The sequence below is a fragment of the Canis lupus genome, chromosome 37 (genome assembly GCF_003254725.2).
Source record: "Canis lupus dingo isolate Sandy chromosome 37, ASM325472v2, whole genome shotgun sequence".
Taxonomy (NCBI): Eukaryota; Metazoa; Chordata; class Mammalia; order Carnivora; family Canidae; genus Canis; species Canis lupus.
In genome coordinates, this window is record NC_064279.1 from 18,347,757 (window position 1) to 18,370,781 (window position 23,025).

At 37.1% G+C, this 23,025-nt stretch overlaps 1 protein-coding gene and 1 pseudogene across 11 annotated transcripts in view; one reads left to right on the plus strand and one right to left on the minus strand.

The window, feature by feature from the left end:
* Window positions 1-22,050, minus strand: part of KANSL1L (KAT8 regulatory NSL complex subunit 1 like) — a 130,594-nt gene extending 108,544 nt beyond the window's left edge. For 3 of the 11 annotated variants that reach the window (XM_049106737.1, XM_049106739.1, XM_049106731.1), the window contains exons 1-2: window positions 21,844-21,973; window positions 2,493-3,609 (exon numbers count right to left, since the gene is read on the minus strand). In XM_049106737.1, the coding sequence (XP_048962694.1) occupies window positions 2,493-3,580 (1,088 nt within the window). In that variant the 5' untranslated portion in view covers window positions 3,581-3,609; window positions 21,844-21,973. Of the gene's footprint in view, window positions 1-2,492; window positions 3,610-11,339; window positions 11,479-20,115; window positions 20,202-20,577; window positions 20,936-21,231; window positions 21,399-21,843 lie in introns of those variants that run through there. The other 8 variants (XM_049106733.1, XR_007408966.1, XM_049106736.1 and 5 more) reach the window with 8 other exon arrangements.
* Window positions 3,609-7,191, plus strand: LOC112656320 (60S ribosomal protein L9-like; annotated as a pseudogene).
* Window positions 22,051-23,025: the final 975 nt, after the last annotated feature.

Sequence of the window (23,025 nt, forward strand, 5' to 3'; positions counted from 1 at the left end):
CTGAGGCATCCCAATGTTAAATGGTCAATAATGCAACAGGCTAGAAGTATATTTTATATCTTCATATTAAACTTCTTAGATTCATTATTTTCCTAAAAATGCACTTCTGGTGTCCTGAGACTTCCAACTGATTACAGGAAAAAGAAAGAATGAGAAATAAACTTTCTAAGCCTGAATCCAATTTTTTTCCAAACTACATTCTTCAATTTTCATCAATAAACTGGTGAAGCTGACAAGAAATGAGACGTATATTGCTTGACACTTTGTATAAAAAAATTTTTAATAGTATGAATCTTCCTTTTTGTGTATGTTTTACATATAAAATTAGTGTTCTCTGACTAAATTCAAGGAGTAAATGCAAATCTTAAAATATCTTGACCAATCAATAATTAAATGCTTGATATAGGAAGTTTTTTTTTTTTTTAAGGTTTAAAATGCGGTTTCCACCCTTACCAGGTGTTGGGCTACTAAGACAGATATTAGCAAATCATACAGGACAAAATATGATTTAATGATAAATTACACAGGTTAAGTACTATAGGAAATCAATGAAAGAAAATCCTAATGAAGGTCAATAGTCTAGAAGACATGATTTTCTGATTTTTGTTTCTAGCTTAAAAGAGACAAACCTGCCCATTAGCTATCCTCAACATCAACAAAAAGTAAATAATTTACTAAATTTACCTACTAAATTTTATTGAATTGAATTTCTTCAAAAGCATTATAAATATGAAAATTGATAAATTTCTGGACTTCTTTCAGAACACATATGCTTAATAATTATTTTTTATGCTTAATAATTCTTGTGGCTGTAAGCATCAATGAATGACACACTGATAAAGCTGCATAGCCCAATAGTAAGAATATTGGTCTTAAGTCTTCTATACATAGACAAGAATCCATGATCCATCAATTATTTGGTTTTTTGACCATGTGGCAAGCTACTTAACCATGCTAAGACTATTTTCTCTTAAATGAAATAAGAATAACAACAATCATCTCCCATAGTTGTTGAAAGCATTAAATATAACATATGTAAATATCACAATGCCAGTCAGAAAAAAATATGTACTCAATACTAGCTCCCACATTCAAACACATTTCAAATATAGTAATAACAGAACACCAAAGACTAGAATACCCACCTTGTTTTACATTTTATTTTTTACCGTAGAAATTGATATACTGACCTCGTATTTATTAGTAAAACTTAATGTGTTTAGCCTCTAATTCTATAATTCTCACTCATCTTTGACAATTTTATAAAAATGATGGATTTCTTCCTCCCAATACACAGTATTTTGCATCAAGTTAGGGATATTAACAGATTCCCTGAAAGCTAGATTAAGAATTATGTTCTATTTGGCTACTTAAAAAAAAAAACTCAATTCAAATTAAATAAAATTTAAAAATTCACTTCCTCAGTTACACTGGCCACATCTCAAGTGCTCAATAGCCACAGGAGACTATTTGATGACACAGATATAGAACATTTCTATCATCTCAGAAAAATTCTACCAGATAGGGTTATTCTGGAGTATTAACACAGTGTGATACATAAAACCTCGGTTTTTTTTTTTTTTTTTTCGTTTTGTTTTTTTGGAAGTAGATTCTAAAGAGAGTAGAGACTGCGAATATTTTGCCCACAACTGAATCACCAAGGTCCAGCACATAATAAACATTCAATAGTTATCTAATAGCTGACATTATAATTTTGTTTTGGTTATAATAATCCAGCAAAAATTGGGGCACCTGGGTGGCTCAGTGGGTTAAGCATCTTCAGCTCAGGTCATAATCTCAGGGTCCTGGGATGGAGCCCTGCATCAGGCTCCCTGCTCAGCAGGGACTGTGCTTCTCCCTCTCCTTTCTCTCCCTCTACCTCTCCCGCTCCACTGCTTCTGCTCTCATTCATTCCCATGGTCTCTCTCTCTCTCATATAAATACATAAAGTCTTTTAAAAAATCCAGCAAAAATTGATTAAGTTGGTAAAGACCAGAACTGAAAGATATGAACTCAATTAGTATATACCTACTACAGTTTAAAAAAAAAAAAAAAAAAAAAAAAAAGATCAACTTATATATACTCTCAACTGATAAACTCCTAAAGCCAAGGTGGGCTCTCCATGTGAAGACTAAATTTTTTGTATCTTGGCTATACATATTGGCTAAAACACTTAAGCAAAATGTTTAGCCTTATCTATAGCCTATTCTATTCAAGAATGGGAGAAATGCTTACTTCTGGCTAAATAACTTTCAATATCCCTATATGGATTTTTCCCAGACAGAGCAGTTGAATAACTTATTTTTAAATAGTATGTATATATTCACATACAGTAGTTTAACAAAATATTTTTTAAATTCACCAAAGTTTTATACCTTAAAGATTATGACATTAAAATTTTAGAAAATTTCCTTTTAATTTATCATGAAATCAAGACAAAATTGCTGCTATACACAGAACAGTAAAAGGTCTAATAATAATTTTGCACTTACACTGCCACATTTTTTCTAATGGCATATTCATCCAAATCGTCATCAGAGCTGCTATCAGTTGCATCAGAATCCAGACCTTCTTCAACATGAGACAACAGCCCTGTAGCAGACAGTGCAAATCTTTGGATTTCTGCAGCTGTACACCGTGAAAAGCCATTTTTTGTATCACTCCACAATTTATTCTCTGCAGTCAACATGTTGACTTCTGGCTTAATTTCAGTGCATTTAGGTAAACTGCTATCCAAAACTGTGGTAGGTTCATGAAAGGTCTTCATTTGGGGGAGTTGATGTTTCAGAGAAAATTTCATTTGTTGACCATAGTGCTTAACGACATGCTTTGCCAGAAGCATCTGCAAATGTTTCTGAGTTCTTCTAGCCTGGCTAAGTAAAATTTTCTGTTTGCTTACACAATGAAGTAAACGAGCATTCACTTCCTCCTCTTTTTCAGCAGCTGAGAAACTAATAGGCACATTTGAGTGGCCAGGCCCAATTTTCTTTTGAGCACAGTGCAATAAACCCTTTTTAATTTCAACATCAGTAACTTTATCCAAAAGTGCATTCTTTTGGTACCATTTGCAGTTTTGCAGTTGTACCTTATCTACATTAGTGTCTTTGGTTATATTTGAATCCAAAATAATTTGTACATCTGTCATGCACTGGCTTGTGGTATCTGACAGAAGTTCCTTTTTGATGAACTCTTCAGAATGAGAATGACAGATTTTACTAAGCTGAATGTTGCTGCCATTACACAGTATGTTTTTCAGCTTATTGCAGTTGGGTTCCCCTAATTTCTTTTGTTTGTAATTCTCATTGTATTTATTTAATGTAGAATTAGAACTCATTAAAAGAACTGTCTGATAATGTTTTGAAGACTGAGAGGAGCCAAAATGTTTTAAATTCACAAAGTTAGTGTTAAGAGTAGGTTCAGGAGTTGGAAATCCCAGCATCTGAGATAAAGTGTCTCCCTTAAGCTTTTCATCTACAGTTCTTGGACTTTCCATACATAGGATCTTGTCAGACTCCATGGTACTTGGTAAAGATGAAAAGCAGATACCCTTTGTTGCTGCCTCCCTCAGAGCTGGGGTCATGGCGAATCCTGCAGATAATTACTGGAAACCTAAAATAATGTAAAAATAAATGATCAAATATCTAGAAAACAGGTTTATGCATACACTTTTACCAAGGGCAACATTTTCAATGCTTCTGATTAAAATGTGAATGGAACTAAATTCCTTTATTTCCCAACTCTTAACAATATCTCTGTTCTTTCCTAATTTATAAGGAATTCAACAAAGACTAAACTACTCTTCATGCTCTATGGGCCCAATACCAAAAACTCCAGTTAAGGTAGCACAATAAGTGTTAGACAAATGCTTGTGGATGTACCTCAAAAAAATTTTTTTAAGATAATGTTTGTGAAAAGCAAAAGAAAAAAATTCCAATCTAGAATCTGGGAATTATATTTGAAAATGTGACTCAATCCCGTACTTTCAGCCAAAGTAAGAAGTAATTATTTTTATAAAATATAAGCTGCTCAAAACCTCCATTTCTCAACTTAAATTCCACAATCAGAACAGTATAAATATTAACTTATAAAAATAAGCCAAATAATGTCAGAAGACATAAATAACTGAACTACAAGCAAAAAAAGTATAATTTCACAACTGTTAAAAATGATAAAAACTTGCTTCATCTGCAATGCACAATAATTTTTTTCCCTTTTCACAAATAGATAATCCTAAATTATCATTATAAAAGCTGTTACTCCCACCTGGAAAATAGTAGGGACCATAGCAGATGATTGCTAAAAATTAATCCCACAATTAAACAAATTTCACTGTATTTTATCAAAAAGTGTAAAACCATACAGTCTGATTCACTGAAAAAGTTAATCCTACACCACTGAAAATTATGAGGACAAAACACAAAAAATTCTATACCATTAAAAATTATGAGTTTTGTAAGATACTCTGGAACAATACTCTATGATTTGTTTCAACACAAGTCAGTTAAGTCATTTAAATGTCCATACTCCCATACTGTAGATCCCCAGGTGCTAACTGTAACTCTACACCGTTCATTTCTATGTGAAAACACAAAACCAAAAGGGAATTCCTTACAAAGACTAGCAAGAATGATCAAAGGAAAAAAAAAAAGGTTTGTTTCAATGCAGTTAAAAAAAAATGCACAGGGTTAAAAGCAAGTTACAGACTAGGAGAAGATACTGGCAATATATAATAGGAAACAATTTGTACCCAGAATACATAAAGAACAAATTAGCAAACTGGTGAGTCACATCATAGATGACATCCAAATGACCACTAAACATATACTCAATCTCACTAGTAATGAAGGAATTATGGATTAGTAAAGCAAAAGACCAGTTTTCCAATCACTAAATTGAACATAATGTTTTAAAAGTCCCTGTGTAGCTCAGCTGGTTGCCTGCCTTTGGCTCAGGTTGTGATCTCAGGATCCTGGGATCAAGCCCCATATTGGGCTCCCGGCTCACTGGGGAGTCTGCTTCTCCCTCTCCCTCTGCCCCTCCATCCTACTCGTGCTCTTTCTCTCAAATAAATTTTTTTTATTAAAAAGTTGAAAAAAAATGTTCTAAGTTGAAATATCACTTATCATAATTCAGAAAAATAAGATTTCTCCCATCTATTTGAACTGTAAGTTGATTCAGGAATTTGACAATAAATGTAGAAAATGTATTTGTTATAGGTGCATAACAGAGCAGTGTCTTAACAGCAAAAATATTCTTTCAAAGCAACCTAGATATCTAACAATAAGAGAATGGATAACGTGATGGAATACTATAGAGCAGTTAAAAAGAATGACCTAAATCTATATATACAAATATGGACAGACCTCAAAAAGAATATACAGTTTTCTTTAAAAAAAAAAAAAAAAAAAAAGGTATACAGTATGCTACCAAATCAATAAAATACAAACACAAGCTCTCTTTGCTCCATCTACTGTGAGAATGAAGATCATTCTCAGCAATCGGACTGTCAGTCAACATTCCAGAAAACATCAACATCACTCTGAAGGGATGCACTGTTATTGTGAAGGGTCCCAGAGCATCAATGTAGAACTCAGTCTCCTTGGAAAGAAAAAGAGGAGGTTCTAAGATACAAATGGTGGGGAAACAGAAAAGAACTGGCAGCTGTTCACACTACCCATAGTCATGTACATAACATGATCAAGGGCATTACATTGAGGCTTTATCACAAGATGAGGTCTGTGTATGCTCACTTCCCCATCCATGTTGTTATACAGAATGGTTGTCCGGTTGAAACTGAAAATTTCTTGGGTGAAAAATACATCTTCAGGGTTTGGATGAGGCCAGGTGTTGCTTGTTCAATAACTCAACCCCAGAAAGATGAGTTAATTCTTGAAGAAAGTGACTCTGAACTTGTATCAAACTTCTCTGCTTTGGTTCAGCAAGCCACAACGGTTAAAAACAAAGATATCAGAAACTTTTTAAATGGTTTCTATGTTTCTGAAAAAAGAACAGTTCAGAAGGCTGATGAATAAGATCTAACTCGTCCACCTACAGAAACAGCAAGATGCCAGATGATTTTTCAAACTTATTTGTAATATTCTAAAGATACAATAAAAGCTCTATTGATTTGGAAAAAATATATACAAACACAAGATTGAACTACATATATGTACCTGTGTTTGTGTTTATGTGTTTACAAGAATTAAAAATGAACCAGAAAAATACCCACCAAATCTGTAATAGTAGTTGCACATCAGGTAAGTTCCATGAAAAAGAACTAAGAGTGGTGGTTTAACAGGAGTTAGGTTTCAACCACAAACTTTATTACCCGGGGGAAAAAGACTTGAATGCAAAATGAACAAATGTTAGTGGTTGTCAATTCCATGTGGTAAAAATATAGATGTTTGGGGGTGCCTGGCTGGCTTAGTCAATAAATCATGCAACCCTTGATCTCAAGGTCATGAGTTCAAGTCCCACAATGGGCATAGAACTTACTTGATATATAGAGAGAAGTTTGCCTTTTTTATACTTTACTGTATCTCAAAAAAAAAAAAAAAAATTGTAGAGATTTCTATATAATTCTCTCCCCAAAGTCTGTAAAACTCAAAGTTTTCTAATTTTATGAGAAATATTCTATTATCTCCTACTCAAACACCTAGAATAGTATGTAGATATCTACACTGCTCTCGAAGGAAAACTGTGTTAATCACAGATGAGGTAGCCATATTCAGAAAATACTATATTCCCCCCCCCCTCCTCATCTTCTCTCTCAAAAATTTGAACAAGGTGCTAGGGACATATTCAAAGTGGCTAGCAGCAGGGGCAGAAGGTAAAATATGAGGCAGCAGAGTTCATCTTAGGCCTGGATAAACTAAATATAAGGCAAAACTATAAATAAGAGGCAAACATAAAAAAATAAAGATTAATAGTTAAGAACTACAGTTGCTATAAAGAAAAAAGAATATAGATTTAGTCTGGCTTAGGGGCATTTATGGTAGATAACTAGAATAAAACACACACAAACTGGTGCGGGACGCCTGAGTGGCTCAGCAGTTAAGTGTTTGCCTTTGGCTCAGGACATGATCCCGGGGTCCAGGGATTGAGTCCCACATCAGGCTACCTGCAATGAGCCTGCTTCTCCCTTGGCCTATGTCTCTGCCTCGATCTCTGTGTTGCTCATGTATAAATAAATAAAATCTTAAAAAAAAAAAAAAACTGGTACAATCTCTGGAGTTTATTTGGCATGATACGGAGCTTCTAAAATTATCTTAATAATCCCCATCTCCTGGTATTCCTGCCCTTATGTAATCCTTTCCTCTTGAGGATGGACTGGATGTGCTGACTTGCTTCTAGCAAACAGAACACAGAAGAGGTGATGGAGTATCTCTTCTAAGATTAGGTTACAAAGAGACTGTGGCTTCCATCTTGTCACCTTCTCTCTCTCTCGGATGCTAGCTGCCATGCTATGAGCTGGAAAGACCCACATGGCAAAGAAATAACATCTCTAACCAACAAACAGCAACTACCAAAAAAACAAACAAACAGCAACTACCTAAGCCTGCCAAAAGTTATGTGAGTAATCTGAGAAGCAGATCCTTCCCCAGTCTAGCCTTCAGATGCTTCAGATGATGGAAGCCTCAGCTAACACACTGATTGCAGCCTTATGGGAAATCTTGAGCCAGAAGCACACAGCTAAGCCATGCTTAGATTCCTCATCCATAGAAGCTGTGAAATAAAGACATGAAATTGGGGTCTAACTTGTTATATAGCAATAGACAACTAATACACTTGGATATGAAGATTTTTGGGTTCTAGCTTCTGGAAAGCCCATCCTTATCATTGTTTCAATTCTAGGATTTCCATGAAGTTCCCCTATATTATATTCACTAGTGTATCCTTATAAAAATCCCAGCCTCAAAGTCTTTCTACATTGCAACCAAAAGAAACTCATGAAAATATGTCTCCTATAATTAAGAGATTATGTTCATATAGACTTTATTTTATGCAATGTATCATGTTGATTGATTTGCAAATATTGAACCACCTTGTATCCCTGGAATAAATCCCACTTAATGTTTACTTTTATCATTAAACATGACACATTTGTCCCCATGTTTAAAATTAAATATGTGATCTTAACTTATAATGTATCCTGATTATTCTAAACTCAACTATTTCTGAGTTCCTCCATATTACATACACCAGACTTACACTAACATTTTTAAGGATCTATGAAGGCTTGGATTTTGTTATTTTGCTATTTTGTTAACTACTACTGGCATCCCTCATTTTATTGCACTTCACTTTATCACTTTTTGCTTATAGTGAATTTTTTACCAATTGAATGTTTGTGGCAACCCCGCACAAGCAAGCCTATCAATGCCATATTTCCAACAGGATATGCTCACTTCATGTCTGTGTCGCATTTTCAAAATTCTCACAATATTTCAAACTTCATTATTGTTGTATTTGTAATGGTGATCTTGACTAGTGATAATGACTCACTGAATGCTCAGATGACAGTTTTTAGCAACAAACTAGTTTTTAATTAAAGTATGTACAGTTGACCTTTCAGCAATGCAGGGATTAGGGGTGCCAACCACCAATATAGTTGGAAATCATGTATAACTTTGACTACTCCAAAACTTAACTATTAGAAGGCTTACCAACAATATAAACAGTCAAGTAACATATTTTATGTGTTATATGTATTTTATCGTGTATATTTACAATAAAGCTAGAGAAAAGAAAATGTTAAGAAGTCCTAAAAGAAATACATTCACAACACTATATTTACTGAAAAAAAATCAGTTTCAGTGGACCCACCTGATTAAAACCCATGTTGTTCAAAAATCATGTATATATTGTTTTTTCAGACATAATGCTATCGCATACTTAATAGACCACATTATAGTGTAAACAAAACTTTTATATGCACTGGGCAGCAAAAAATTCACTTGACTTGCTTTACTGCAATATTTACTTTGGTTTGGTGATCTAGAACTGAAAACACACTATCTTCAAGGTATGTTTGTTTCCTATCAACATGAAAAAGTATCTGACATACAGCAGATGGTCAGTAAATATCTGGTAAATAAATAAGTGGTTACCATTATATTTAGAATAAAATCCAAAGTTGCCCTTTCCATGGCCTACAAAGTTCTACATTATCAAGTCCCTGATTACTTCACATTCTACATCTTTTTTCATGGATTACTACACTCCACCAACACTGGCCTCTGTGCTATTCTTGAAACACACAGGAAGTCCTTGCTTCAGGGATTTTGTACTTGCAATTCTCTCAGCCTGGAACAATTTTCCACAGATAAGATGGCTGACTCCTTCAATTCATTCATATTTCTGCTCTACAATTCCCTCATTAGAGTCTTGGCTTGACTAATATGTGTAAAATAGCTTCAGCCAATCAACACTCCATTTTTTTTTTTTTTTTTTTTTTTTATGATAGTCACACAGAGAGAAAGAGAGAGGCAGGGACACAGGGAGAGGGAGAAGCAGGCTCCATGCACTGGGAGCCTGACGTGGGATTCAATCCCAGGTCTCCAGGATCACGCCCTGGGCCAAAGGCAGGCGCCAAACCGCTGCGCCACCCAGGGATCCCAACACTCCATTTCTTATACTGCTTATTGTTCCTGACACATCTGATATTTTTTACATTCTAGTGAGGAATTTATTTTAAGAGTAGAACTATATTTTGGTCAAGGTTCTAATTGCCAGTACTTAAAACAATGCCTAGTACACAATAATTGTCAGATATTCATTGACTGAATTAATAAACAAGCGAGTCATGATTTTGAAATGTGTTCCAAGACTTACGTTGTAATAAATAGTAACATCTATTCCAATTATTATTTTTAAAATAAATGTTAGAAACACAGCAAATATAAAAATAATGTGTCACAACCAAATATGGTTTTCCAATAGTACATACTGGTTCAATATCTTTTTAAGATTTATTTATTTTAGAGAGAGTGAGTAAATGAGTAGGGGGAGGGGCAGAAGGAAAGAGAATCCTGAAGCAGACTCCCCACTGGGTGAGAGCCCAAAACAAGGCCTGATCTCAGGTCCTCAAGATCATGACCTGAGCCAAACTCAAGACTCAGCTGCTCAACCACAACTGTGGCTCAATATTTAAAAAATAAAATCATTGAGTGCCTGGGTGGCTCAGTTGCTTAGGTGACTGAGTACTGATTTCAGTTCAGGTCTTTATCTAAAGGTCCTGAGATTGAGCCCACACTGAGATCTGCACTAAGATTCTCTCTCTTTCCCTCTCCCTTCCCTCCTATCCCTCGCTCACACTTGCTCACTTGCTCTCTCTTAAATAAATATTCAATCAATCAATCATTATGGTGATATTCACCATATTAAAAGATTAAAAAAGAAAATATATGATCTTAATAGATGAAAAAAAAACATTTGACAGAATCTAATATCCTCATGACTAGGAAAAAACCCTTAGATTAGGAAAAGAAAGAAAACTGCTTAACGTGAGAACATCTACACAAAATCCTAAAGATCATTTTAGAATTAATGATGAAAGATTGAATGTCTTTGCGCTATGATTGGTAATGAGACAAGCTATCTCTGTTCTCACCACTCCTATTCATCATCATACTGAGGTCCTAGCCAGTGGAACAGATGAGAAAAAGAAATAAAAGGCATGCAGATTGGAAAGGAAAAAGTAAAACTGTCTATTCACAGATGACATTATTTTCTATATAGAAAATCCCAAGGAATTAAAAAAAAAAAAAAAGCTTCTAGATCTAATGAGTTTACTAAGGTAGCAGACAGAAGGTCAAGTTACAAACATGATTTGTATTTTAAAATGAAAAACTGGATGAAAAAAAATCAAGGAAGACCCAAATAAATGGAGTGATATTCTGTGTTCATGGGTTACTGAATATCAGTGTAATGTTAATTCTTCTTTAAAATCTGATCTATAGATTCAACATAATCCCAAACAAAATCTTGGCAGAATTTTTTGCTGATATCAACAAGCTGATTCAAAAATTTATACAGAAAAAGGAACTAGAAACCAAAACAAGAAAAAGAACACAGGAGGACTCAAACTACCTATCAAAGCAAAAGGACTCAAACTACTTAGTGAAAAATAAATGTGGCATTGGCAAAAGAATGAACACAAAATCAACAGAAAAAATAGAGAGCTCCAAAACAAACCAACACCCTAACAGTCGAGTGATTTTTGACAAAGATGTAATGACAATTCAATGTAAAAAGACTAATTTTAAACAAATGGTTCTGGAACAAAAAGACATCTATATGCAAAAAACTGAAACTTAATCTATATTCATATGCTATACCTTATATAAAAATGGTCACATCCATCAGAATACATCACAGACCTAAAAGGTAAACTTAACACCATAAAACTTCTAGAAAAATACACAGGAGACAATGTTTATGATACAAGGTTAGACAAAGATTTTCTTAGACAGGACACGAAAAACATTATTCATAAAAGAAAACTGATAAACTGGACTTCCTCAAAATTAAATAATAAGATAAACATAAGAAACTATTTAAAAACAACAATTTAGTAGGAGTCTTTGACATATAAATACAGAAGATATATATTCAAGTAAATAGAAATCAAACGTGCATACTCCTGAAAGACAATGAATTAACCATCAGGTTAACTCTAAATAATAGTTTCAACCATTACAGTTTTAAACTGTAATTATTTTCAATCACTATTTATTTTTATGCACAATGAACAACTGACTAGAGGTAGAATGCATAAGAAGTACTGATTTAGAGCATAAAATAATGATTTTTGCAAATTCACCTCAATAGTGAGCTAAACAAGTTTTGGTGACTAATGTTGATTTGCCTCAAAAGTCCACGCTCTTGAATTTTCAGACTATAGGTGGCAGTCAATTGTTCAGCATACTGTAGTTTTTTTTTCCCCCCTTGGGAGTACATATCATAGGATGTGTTGATGTGGACTGTAAAATTGCAATTTCCTTGCAACTATTTTGGAATCATATCTATTTCTAAAGTTTGTTATACTTGTACAGAGTTGATGGGTTTCTTTTCCCCCTAAGGAAAAAAAAATGGCCTAAAAAATTATAAAGACTTACAAATACTAAATATAAAAAATTTTTCTCAAATTAGAAAAATTAGTTCCATTAGTTCAAGCTGTATGCCACATGATCACAATTATTTTATAGCACTTAAAGGTGTCTCCAGTATTTCAGAAGCCAATTCTAAAAACAAGACAGTAAGAATATCTAGCTACAAGTAAAGTCATCTGGTTTTCATTTCAGTATAAAGACTAACCATACCACAATATGTTATTTATAGAGAAGTGCTTGTGAATGGCAGCTGAAAACCTATTTCATCTTTTAAAAACAAAACAAAATGAAAACTTTCCAAAAATTACAGAAATAAACAAGTTTAAAAAAAGAAATAGACGAATTGACTTTTCAAAAACAGAAAATGAAGAAATGGCCAAACCGGAGTCCAAATTGTTTTGTCTATTATTGGTAGGAGCTAGATTTTTAACCGCCACTTAATATATATTTGATATAAAACCAAACATTCAACAATTCAGTAAATATATATTTATTGAGCAAATGTGACAAATACTATCCTAGTTACTAGAAAGAGGACAGTGAACATGAAAAATAAGGTTTCTATTCTCACAGAGCTTATGTTCTAATAAATGGTAGATACAGAATAAGAAGACACATAAAAAAATACCAAGTAAATAAGGGTTCCATGTTTTCATAAAAAATTAAACAGTGATACAGCATGCCAACATTGGGACAGAAATTAATGTAGATTTGTAGATGAATGAAGACCTTGGTGTTGATGAAACTGCTCTCAGATCTGAAATGACAATAGCAAAGCAACCAAATTTGGGGGGTAAGAGCCATCCAAGGAAAAAAGACAACTAATAAAATGCTTTAAAGCAGGAATAATTTTGATGTGTTTGTGGAACAAAAATAACAAATATATTTAGAACATAATGAGCCAAAGAGACATTAAGTAAAAAGAAATAAGGTCAGAGAGGCAAATGGTTTGCAGAGCCATTTTATGTAAGTCAAAGGAAAACCACTGAAGATATTTGGATAAGGTAGTAACGTGATCTAATTTACATTTTTATTTTTGAAAAATTACTCTAGCTGTTCTATAAAGAAAAGGTTTACATGGAAGAAAGAATGGAAATAGCTTCCAAGTACAAAAGCAGAGAGACCAATTAAAAAGCTACTTGAAGTTATCTAAACAAGAGATGGTACCAGCGACCTAGAACTAGTAAGGTAGTAGTAGAAATGAAAATGGGTGAATCTAAGATACATTTCAAGGCAGAACTGACGAAACTTCTGACAGCCAGGATTTTATGGGGCCTAAGGTAAGGAAAGCAATTAACTATGACTCTTAGATTTTTTGGGTTGAGGATTGGTCAGTGATGCTATTTTCTGAAATGCAGCAGACTTGAAGAGACAGAAGGTAGAGGGAGAAAAATTAAAAGTTCTGTTTAGGATATACTGAGTTACCTATTAGCCATCAAATGGAAGCAATCCGGTAAGTCTAGAGTTTAAGCAAGAATTCAGTCAGAGATACCATTTTTGGGAGTCACTGGTCAAAAATAGTATTTAAAGCCAAAGGACTAGAAAGAATTTACCTAGGGAAAGATTATAGGCAAAGAAGAGAAGGGGCCCAGGATCAAGCTCTGGGGTTCCTTCACATTTGGGGGGAGGTAAAGAAGGAAGAAAAGCACTAAAAGTCTAGTCAGTGAGGAGAAGGGAATTCCAGAGTGTATGGTATTGAGATCTCTAAGTATTTAAAAGTACATGAAGAAAACAGGGGCATCTCTATCAAATGCTACAATGAAGCCAAACAAAACAAGGATAACAAAGTAACACAGGATATATTACTTTCTAAACAAACTGTTAAAAAGCCTTGTTTTTTCTTAGTTAAAAATGAATTAAATACCCAACCCTCCCTGCCTCCAGATACTCTGTCCTCCCTAAGAGGGGGAAAAAAACTAAGAAGCATTTGTGCAGTTTACAGGCCAGCGGCACAGGCTTCCTAAAAGACCTAACCATCAGACTACAGAATGCTTCCCCAAAAGGGAACCTGGGTGGCTCAGTCAGTTAAGCATCACGATCTCATGATCTCAGGGCTGTGAATTAAGCCTCACATAAGGCTCCACAATTAGCCAGGAATCTGCTTGGGATATCTCCCTCTTCCTTTCCCCTGGCTCATACTCTCTCTAAAATAAATAAGTAAATAAATAGATACACACATACATAAACATACACATACATACATACAATTAAATTAAAATAAATCAAATTAAATTAAAAAGGCAAGCAAGCAAGCTTCCCCAACATCTTACTAAAGGCCTATTTACTGGAGTTCCTTTTACCCAGTACAGCATGTCCCATTTTTTAACGAGAAATTACAAGGCATACTAAAAGGTATAAACATAGTTTGAAGAGACAAAGCAAGCATCAAAACCTGTTTCAGATATGGCAGGAATGCTGGAATCATGAAACTGTAATTTATAAGAACAAGTATAATTAATTTGCTGAGGCAAATTTCCCGAATAGAAAAAGTATACAACACGTTAAGAAGATACATAACATAAGCAAAGAGATGGAAGTTCTAATAAAGAATCAAAAAAGAATTAGCTAAAAATCAATAACAGGACAAGAAAAATGAGAATGCCTTTGATGGACTCATTAGCAGACTGAACGTGGCTAAGAAAAGAACCTCTGAGCTTGAAGATATGTGAACAGAAAGTTCCACAAGTGAAAAGCAAAAAGGAGAAAGCAAAAACAAACAACAAAGCCAGAATAGAGTATCTGAGAACTATGGAACAACTACAAAATATGTTTATGCGTAATGGGAATACCAGAAGCTGACCACAAAAAAGAAGAAATATTTGAAGCAGTGACAACTGAGAATTTCTCCAAATTAATGTCAGATATCAAACCACAGATCCAGAAAGTTTAGAGAACACAAAATGACAAAAGTAAATTAAATTGCATACATCACTAGATAAATGAAGCACTGTATTAAAAATGTATTACATAAGTTATATACAATAATAGCATACTTACAACAAATAGTTCATCTAAAAATTTTTACTAAAAATCATTTATCACAGATTTTTCAAATTAAAATAAAAGCCATATGAAGGCACTGTTTTCACTCAGTGCTATAACTTAGAATATTGTTTGGTAATATCAAGCAGGCCCTTAACAAATATTTCTTCAATAAATAGCATCAAAAATAATAAAATTACAGTTGACCCTTAAAGAACAGGAGTTTGAACTATGTAGGTCCACTCATATGTGGATTTTTTTTTAATAAGTACAGTACTATAAATGCATTTTCTCTTACGACTTACTTAATATAAACATTCTTTCCTCTAGCCTATTTTAAGAATAGAGTATATAATATACATATTAAATATGTGTTAATCAGCTGTTTATGTTACAGATAAGGCTACCAGCGAACAGTTGATTATCAGTAGCTAAGTTTTGGGGGAGTCAAATATTATACAGAGACTTTCAACAGCATGGGGGGGGTCAGCACAGCTAACACCCACATTGTTCAAGGGTCAACTATACTTTAGTTGACCTCAAGGTCATTAACCTCAAGGAAGGAGGTTCATGAGATATTTTGTTACGAAAGGAGTCTTATGGTTAGGAAATATTGGTATAGAACATTGCTGTCCAATAGAAATTTATTATTATTTCAATCTGTAATCAAAATAAAAATATTTTAATGAGTTTACATTTTGTATATGTGGTAAGTCACAAAATCCAGTGTGTTCTTACATTTAGCATAAACTTAATTTGAACTAACCACATATTAAGAGCTCCAAAGTCACATATGTTAAGGACTACTGTGCTGGACAGTACAAAGTATAAAGTATATAGCCCCCTAAGTAAACAGGAATCAACCATTAACTAAAATATTTCAGTCCCCAAAATTCTTAGCCAAATACATTGTTTAGTATTTTTAGGCACCTATAATATTTCAGAGGATTCAAAAATATGGAAAAGATAAATCCTCAAAGAGCTTTCAAAAAAACATCTTGATCTTCTCATGAATATTCAGTTTCTAATTATTCTGGTTTCCAATTATTCAGTTTCTAATCATGCACATAATTGAGTGGTGATAAAAAGTATTTGAATCTTAGCTAAATCTAAGAAATTTCATTCTAGTCGCTAAAATACTATATTTATTCCAGGCACCATTTATTTCACATATACCTAAGATACTCCGGCAAACAGGTCCCTCTTCTAAGAGTTTAATATATAGGACTTTGAAAAACTTATAATGGATAAAACTGAGAAAAACTAAACTCCTTTTGATCACAAATACAAAAAATATTAAGCTAACAAGACCTGCAAGCCAAGAAACCAACCATATCAGTGTCCTTTCAAAGAAAGAAACTAGTCCGATTATCCTGATTATCTGTTAAGAAGTAAATGTTCTTTTTTTTTTTTTAAGAAGTAAATGTTCTTGATAATCCAAAATCAACTGTATTTCCTGAGCATGAATTTCACTTGTTTTTACAACAAAGTTTTCAACTTACTTTCCAGTTTAAATAAATAAATAAATAAATTCCTTAGCACATCCACAGCCCAGAAATTTTGAAGGTGGCAAAAAACAAAACCAAAAACTAATCCATTATGAATCTTTTACAGATAATCCACCAAATAAATAACCCTACAGTGAATAGTCAAAATCTCACTACATATCCTTTTTTCTTAGAAGAATCACAAAAAAATACCATCCAGAGAGAAAACTGCAGCCAGGCAAGCCAAAGTTAATGCCTTTAAATAATAAACATTTACAAACTACAAAGAATCAAAACTTTTTGCCTTATCTTTTTGGCCATATTAAATTTCATTATTATACATAAAATCATATTAGTTCAGTAAAAAGTCTACATCATAAATTCTAATTTGGCCTATAATCTAATAACACGTTCATTGTAAATAAGGAAAAAATTTGTTATATTACCGTAGGTAAAAAGTTTTGCCCTGATTTCTACAAAATATTTCCATTATTAATGATTTAGATAAGAACCACCCTTCCTTCTGAAAATGAACATTAAAAATTAAAGCCCAAATCTGTTTTTCCACAGCCTAAAATAGTGCTCCAGATTTTAACTATGATTTATATTCTAGCATGTGTACATATATTCCATATAGTCCATGGAAAATATCCTAGTCAAATCCTCCCTGAACATTAATTTTTCAACAGAAATCTGGATAATCCCAATTCTCTTAAATGTAATAATATGAACTAGGAATTACAGCATCACCAATAAGGCAGATTCATCCTTTAAGTTTAAATACAGTAAAAACTACCAACAGCATTTTGAGAGAGGGGAGAAGCCTTGAGTGGGAACAAATATTAAGTTATTCCCACAGATACAACTTAAATGTGTTCCAGACAGCTGATCCATTAGAATACCAGAGGAAAAATAGGAAAAAAAAAAAAAAAAAAAAAGACAAATTCTCTTAGCAAAGTGTGAGGTTTTTCAAACATTACTATAAGACTCAGAATTTTTAATTTGCAACTCACAAAGGAAAAGTCCAAGAAAAACAATAGAAGTAATGAGAGTTTACACTGCTATAATTTTACTCTTCAAAGATATAAGAATTAATGGAAGGCATAAGTGCAAAATACACTTACGTTTTCAAGATTTCACTATGGTAAATATGGGCATTCTCAATTTACAGCAGAAAACACTGTAGTAATTGGCATGACCCGGGTACAGTTGGCTCAGTACTTTGTACTCAGTAATGTTTATAGCAAGAACTTCTTCCACTTTGAAAACTATCCCTAAAAAGGAATTCTCTTTGAAGACTAAAGGAATTTAATTAAAGATAAAGTCACTTGGGTGGCCAAATAATACATCAAACAGATCATACTTCAAGCAGAATTATTACTATTCAGTTGTGAGTCCATGACTCATAGGAATATAAATGAAGAGTTGTTTGTGCATCTCTTGGATCCAGAAATTTACATTTGCTCCAATTTAATTTCATGTCGTTAAACACCAATTAATGACCTACTACCACATAAAAAATTTTTTTAATTACTTTGAAAAAAACATGCTTGAAAATTCTTGGGTCTTATAGGACTGAAAATAGACAATACAAAGTTCATTACAAAAATCAACAAAACCTCAATATTATAAATGAATGCATATTCTCCCAATTCTGCAATACTTAGAACTGTCACATCGATATAGAAATAAAACGCGCTTCTAAAAACCTAAACATATCATCAAGTATTAAAGACTTTCATTATTAATAGTCTTCAGATTTTCATTATTCACTGTCCACAGGCAAATACAATATTACTATTTTTATTAACATTTGCTGGTTGTTTATTTATCCTACATGCAATAAGGAGCCCAGTTCACAGAAATCTCTCTTAAGACATCATTTAAAAGGAAATACAAATAGAAATCTTGTGGAAATGATATACTTTCCTTGCCTTTTGAAATTGAACATACAGAAAGTAATGTAAGACTGTACCGATGCAGGGTCATCCTTATGTACAGTATTCTATTATAGTCCCGTAATGAGTCAGGACTTTTAGGATAGAGGTATAAGATAATATGCTTTAAATTCAGTAAACTGGTTGCTAATTCCCTACGGCCTGTCACTTCTGTTGCAAGCAGCCTCACTTTGCAGTTTATAACTTGAGAAGCCTAACTGGTAAACAATCCTAAACACAATCCTAAACCTGAAGGAGACAGCTTTCTGCCTCCTTTACGATCTAATACTGTATAGACTAATGCAAAAGGATATGCGAGGAAAATAACTGAATAGATGAAAATAAGAATTACAGATGACATACGGTTTTGTGGTAGGTTAAAGGCAGTAAAAGATGTTACAGGCAGTAATAGGTGGACTATCAAGAACAATGTGAATAATCAAACAAAGGAACTTTAGACAGTAGGCTTAAAAAAAAAAAAAACACAGAAAAGGCTACACATGAAACACAATGATGGAAGTGAAATCTGTAAATGAATTCCATACAAGATAGAAAAGTGAATAAACGAAATGAAATAGTTTATCATAGCAAATGGCATAAAAACTGGACGGAGCTCTTGGGATAATGCAGTAGTTGAACAATGAGAAGTCACTGGACCTCTTAGTAGACAACTGTGAGATCAATGAAGCCCCTACCTGAAGAGAGAAGTACTCAAAGTAATGAATCAAACAATAAAGGTAGAAACGTAGGGGGTAAACTGAGTAAGACAAAAAGCAAGACATCATTTCCTGATCTTCCAGAGGTCAAAAAGGTAAATATTAACAAGCCAAATGGCAAGTATTCATTGCCACTTTGTGATTTGCAGCATATCAACTACAAAATATATTCTCCTCCTTCAAGCACCTTACGATAAAAAAAAAAAAAAAATAGATATACAACAGACATAGTGGGGAAAACATTAATGCAAATTAAAGCAAGGGGTTTTTTGTGTCAATACTAACACCAGATGATGAACAATGATGTAACGTGAGGCTGGCTCATACACTAGAGGAGTATAAATTGACACAACATTCTGGAAGGTAGTTTGGTGATGGTCAAGAGCCTTAAACACACACACGACCCCAGATTCTGACCTAGTAATTTCTTTTACAAATCTAAGGGGCGGGGGAGATTTCAATGGCCATTCTCTGAAGTTTACAGGTCGGCAAAACATCAGAAACATCCCAAACATCTGCCAATAAGAAAAGTTTTAGATATGATGGTTACAGGATATAGTTGTTAACAGCCAAAAATTATTTTTCAAGGACCGATGACTCGAGAACGTTTAGGAGGTAGAGTTAAATGAAAATATTACCGCATGAACTCACTTGGAGGAAAAATCCACAAACACGCATAAGAAAATATTTAGGAATACAAACTATTTTTCTTGTTAACGCTCTTTATTTTCCAAATGATTTTTTTTTTTTAAAGATCATTTAACAAAACAAGCAATTGTTATTCGGAAAGGCACATGTGATAGACACGCAAAAGACAAATGCAAAAAATAAATGGGCTAGGCGGCCTCTGGAGTAAGAAGGATCTCGTCTAAGAACTTACTCTAGAAGGACTGGGTGAGAGAAGCAATGACCATCTCTCTGGATTAAAACTCTGAAGACCTACATGATGGCAACCCTGGCACTGACCTGAGTAAGTAAGTAGGTGGGAAAATCGAAGGTAACAGTTACTAGAACAGATTTTTTAAGATATTCAAATACAAAAAAAAAAAAAAAGATATTCAAATACATCCTAGTTCATGATTCATTCAGTTTATACTCTTCCAGGAGGCTGGGTTTAAAAACAAAACAAAACAAAACAAAAAAAAGCAAAAACCTGACTTTTGCTATAAAACCGTTTCACTTCTCAATTTCGGTAGTTCCGCAGTATCGGGAGAGATCGTAAACCGCTTTTCCCGACGCGAGGTTATCTTAATCCTCCCTAACAATCCCAAAGCGGGGACCCTATTGTGAAACTATTTTACAAGACGAAACAAACATTGAGAAAAGAGGGGTTGGGACTTGCCCAAAGGAAGCGGCCGGTCGAGAACCGCGGGCGGCAGGCACCGCTCAAGGCTAGAAAACCTCCTTCCCAAGCGACCCACGTTCCAGAACACCGCGTTTCTCCCCAACACCGCATCATTTTGAGAGCCGCTTCCACCTCGTCGGAGACCCTGCCAGTCCCGGCTGCGGGGCTGGCAAACAGCTCCCTGGCTCGGCTGCTCACAAAACTGACCCCATCCTGTACTTTCTTAAGACACATTCCCAGCAGAACCCGCCTCGGCACCAAGTCAAAGCCAACTGGGTAGGGCGAAAGAAGTCACCGTCTGAAATCTCAGCAGCTGACTATAAAAACTTTGGGGAAATCAAAAAAAAAAAAAAAAAGGAATGTGCTTCCCTCAGTCAAAAAAAAAAAAAAAAAAAAAAACAACCTTCTCCACCCCCCCGCCCCCACCCCTGCGCCGAGCCTCCCAGCTGATCCGCGGTAAAGGGTGGAGTGGATCCGCGGGGCCGGGCGGGCAGGGAACCCGCCCCACACCCGGGACTTCCCTCTCGGTGCACAGTCAGCCCCCTCCTTTCTCCGAGGACCAGACACGAGAGCCCCCCCCCCCGCCGTTTCCCGCGACCTCAAAATTTTCCAGCAACGTCCGTCCCCCCTTCCGAACACCCACGGACGCACCACGCCTCTCTACCCCCATCTAGTCCTAAAATCCAAATCAACGTCGCCCGAAAATAAAGGATAAGATAAAAGAAAACAAGGGCCCAGAGCGGCACCGACGGCTCCGCGGCAGGGCGCCCCCCAAGCCGGCCCGGCGCGACCGCACCCCGCGGAGGCGCGGCCGCCGGGGCCGGGGCCGGGGCCCGGGCCGGGGGCGGGGGCGGGGGCGGGCCCGGCGGACCACGTGTGCGGCCGTCTGCGCACGCGCCCGCCAAAACAAAAGGGAGGCCCGCCAAGCCCCGCCCCGCCCCACGTGACCGCGCCGGGGCCGCCCCCACCCCTCCCTCCACCGCCGCGCTCCCTCCCCTCCGCGCCTGTGCCAAGGCTGTTAGGTTCAGCCGTTTAAATTTGGCTGCGCTCCGACCCCTGCCCTAGAGCGCGGTCCTGCGCCGGGAGCCGGAGTCCGACAGCCCGCGGGATTCGGGGGCCCGAGGGGCTGCCGTTCGGCCGCCCGGCCCGCCAGTCCTCCCGGCGCCGGAGGACTCCGCTCCGCTCCCCCCGCCCGCGCTGCCGCCGGCCGCGGCACAGGAGACCCACCCCCCTCAGCCCGCCGCTGAGACGCCGGCCACTCGCCTGCTGGGGCGCCCTGGCTCCCCTCCGCCGCCGCACCTTCGGTCCGGCCGTGGTGGGGGCTGCCGAGCTGATCTCTAGCTGCCCGCCCGCCTCCCCCCCCCGCCCGGGGCGCCGCGGCCTCGTCTGCAGAGCGCGCCCCGCTCCCGCCCCGGCCGCCGCCGCCGCGGTTTAACAGTCCGCCCGCTGCCCGCAGCTCCGGGCGGCTCGGGGACGGAACCCTGCCGCGGCGGAGGGGCGGTGGGCGGGGCCAGCGCCAGCCAATGGCAGCGGGGGAGGGGAAGCGCTATGCAAATGAGCGCGGGTGGCGGGGAAACCCCGGCCGGGGGCGGGGCCTGCGGCCGCGGCTCGGAGCGTTCTGGAAGCGGCTGGAGCGCGGCGGTGCGGGGGCGGCGGCGGCGGCGGCGGCGGCCCCCCGGGGGCGGGTTCCGGGTCCTTCTCGCTTCCTCCTCGCCTCTTCCCTCGCCAGCGGGAAGCACGCGCGCGGGCGCGCACACACACGCACACGCACACACACACACACACTCCACAAAAATCCGGGCGGGCGGGTGACTTCCCGCCCTTGCTCTATTTCTGCACGACCGTGCTAGGGAGCGCGGAGCGCGGGGCAAGTCAGGCTGCAAGGCGCCCGCGCTCGGGCTGCGCCGGCTCCTGCCTCCAGACCCTCCCGCCTGGCGGCTCGAGGGGCAAGTTTTAACAAAGCTCGGTCACAGCTGCCAAATCTGTACTCCTCCGTGCCTCTGGAGGAGGAGAAATTGCAGACGTGCTCTGCGCTCCGGGCCAGAGTCATAATCCCGTACGACCCCCGAGAGGCCCTGAAACAGGGTGACAAATCAGCCTGGGATCCAGCTGGGTCGTTTCACGGTGAGAATCCGGAGCCGTCCGCTCCAGCTTTCTTAAATCTGTCCAAAGCTGGTCGGGAGTTAGCTCCGTTCTGCAGGAGCGCAAATAAACGGGGTTTTGTGTGCAGAGAGTCGGCCAGGGACCCATGAGAACATTTCTGAGGGTCTTGCACCTGGCTCCGCTCACCCCCAAACTACACCCGGGCATTTCCCCGGCCATGCACTTTTTTTTTTTTTTTTAAATAAACTGAGCACTGGATATAGCTCCTTAGATGATGTGCTCTACAGGCTTTCTTAAGCACCTAATTTACACATAAAATGATTTAGGGAATAAAGCGCTCTA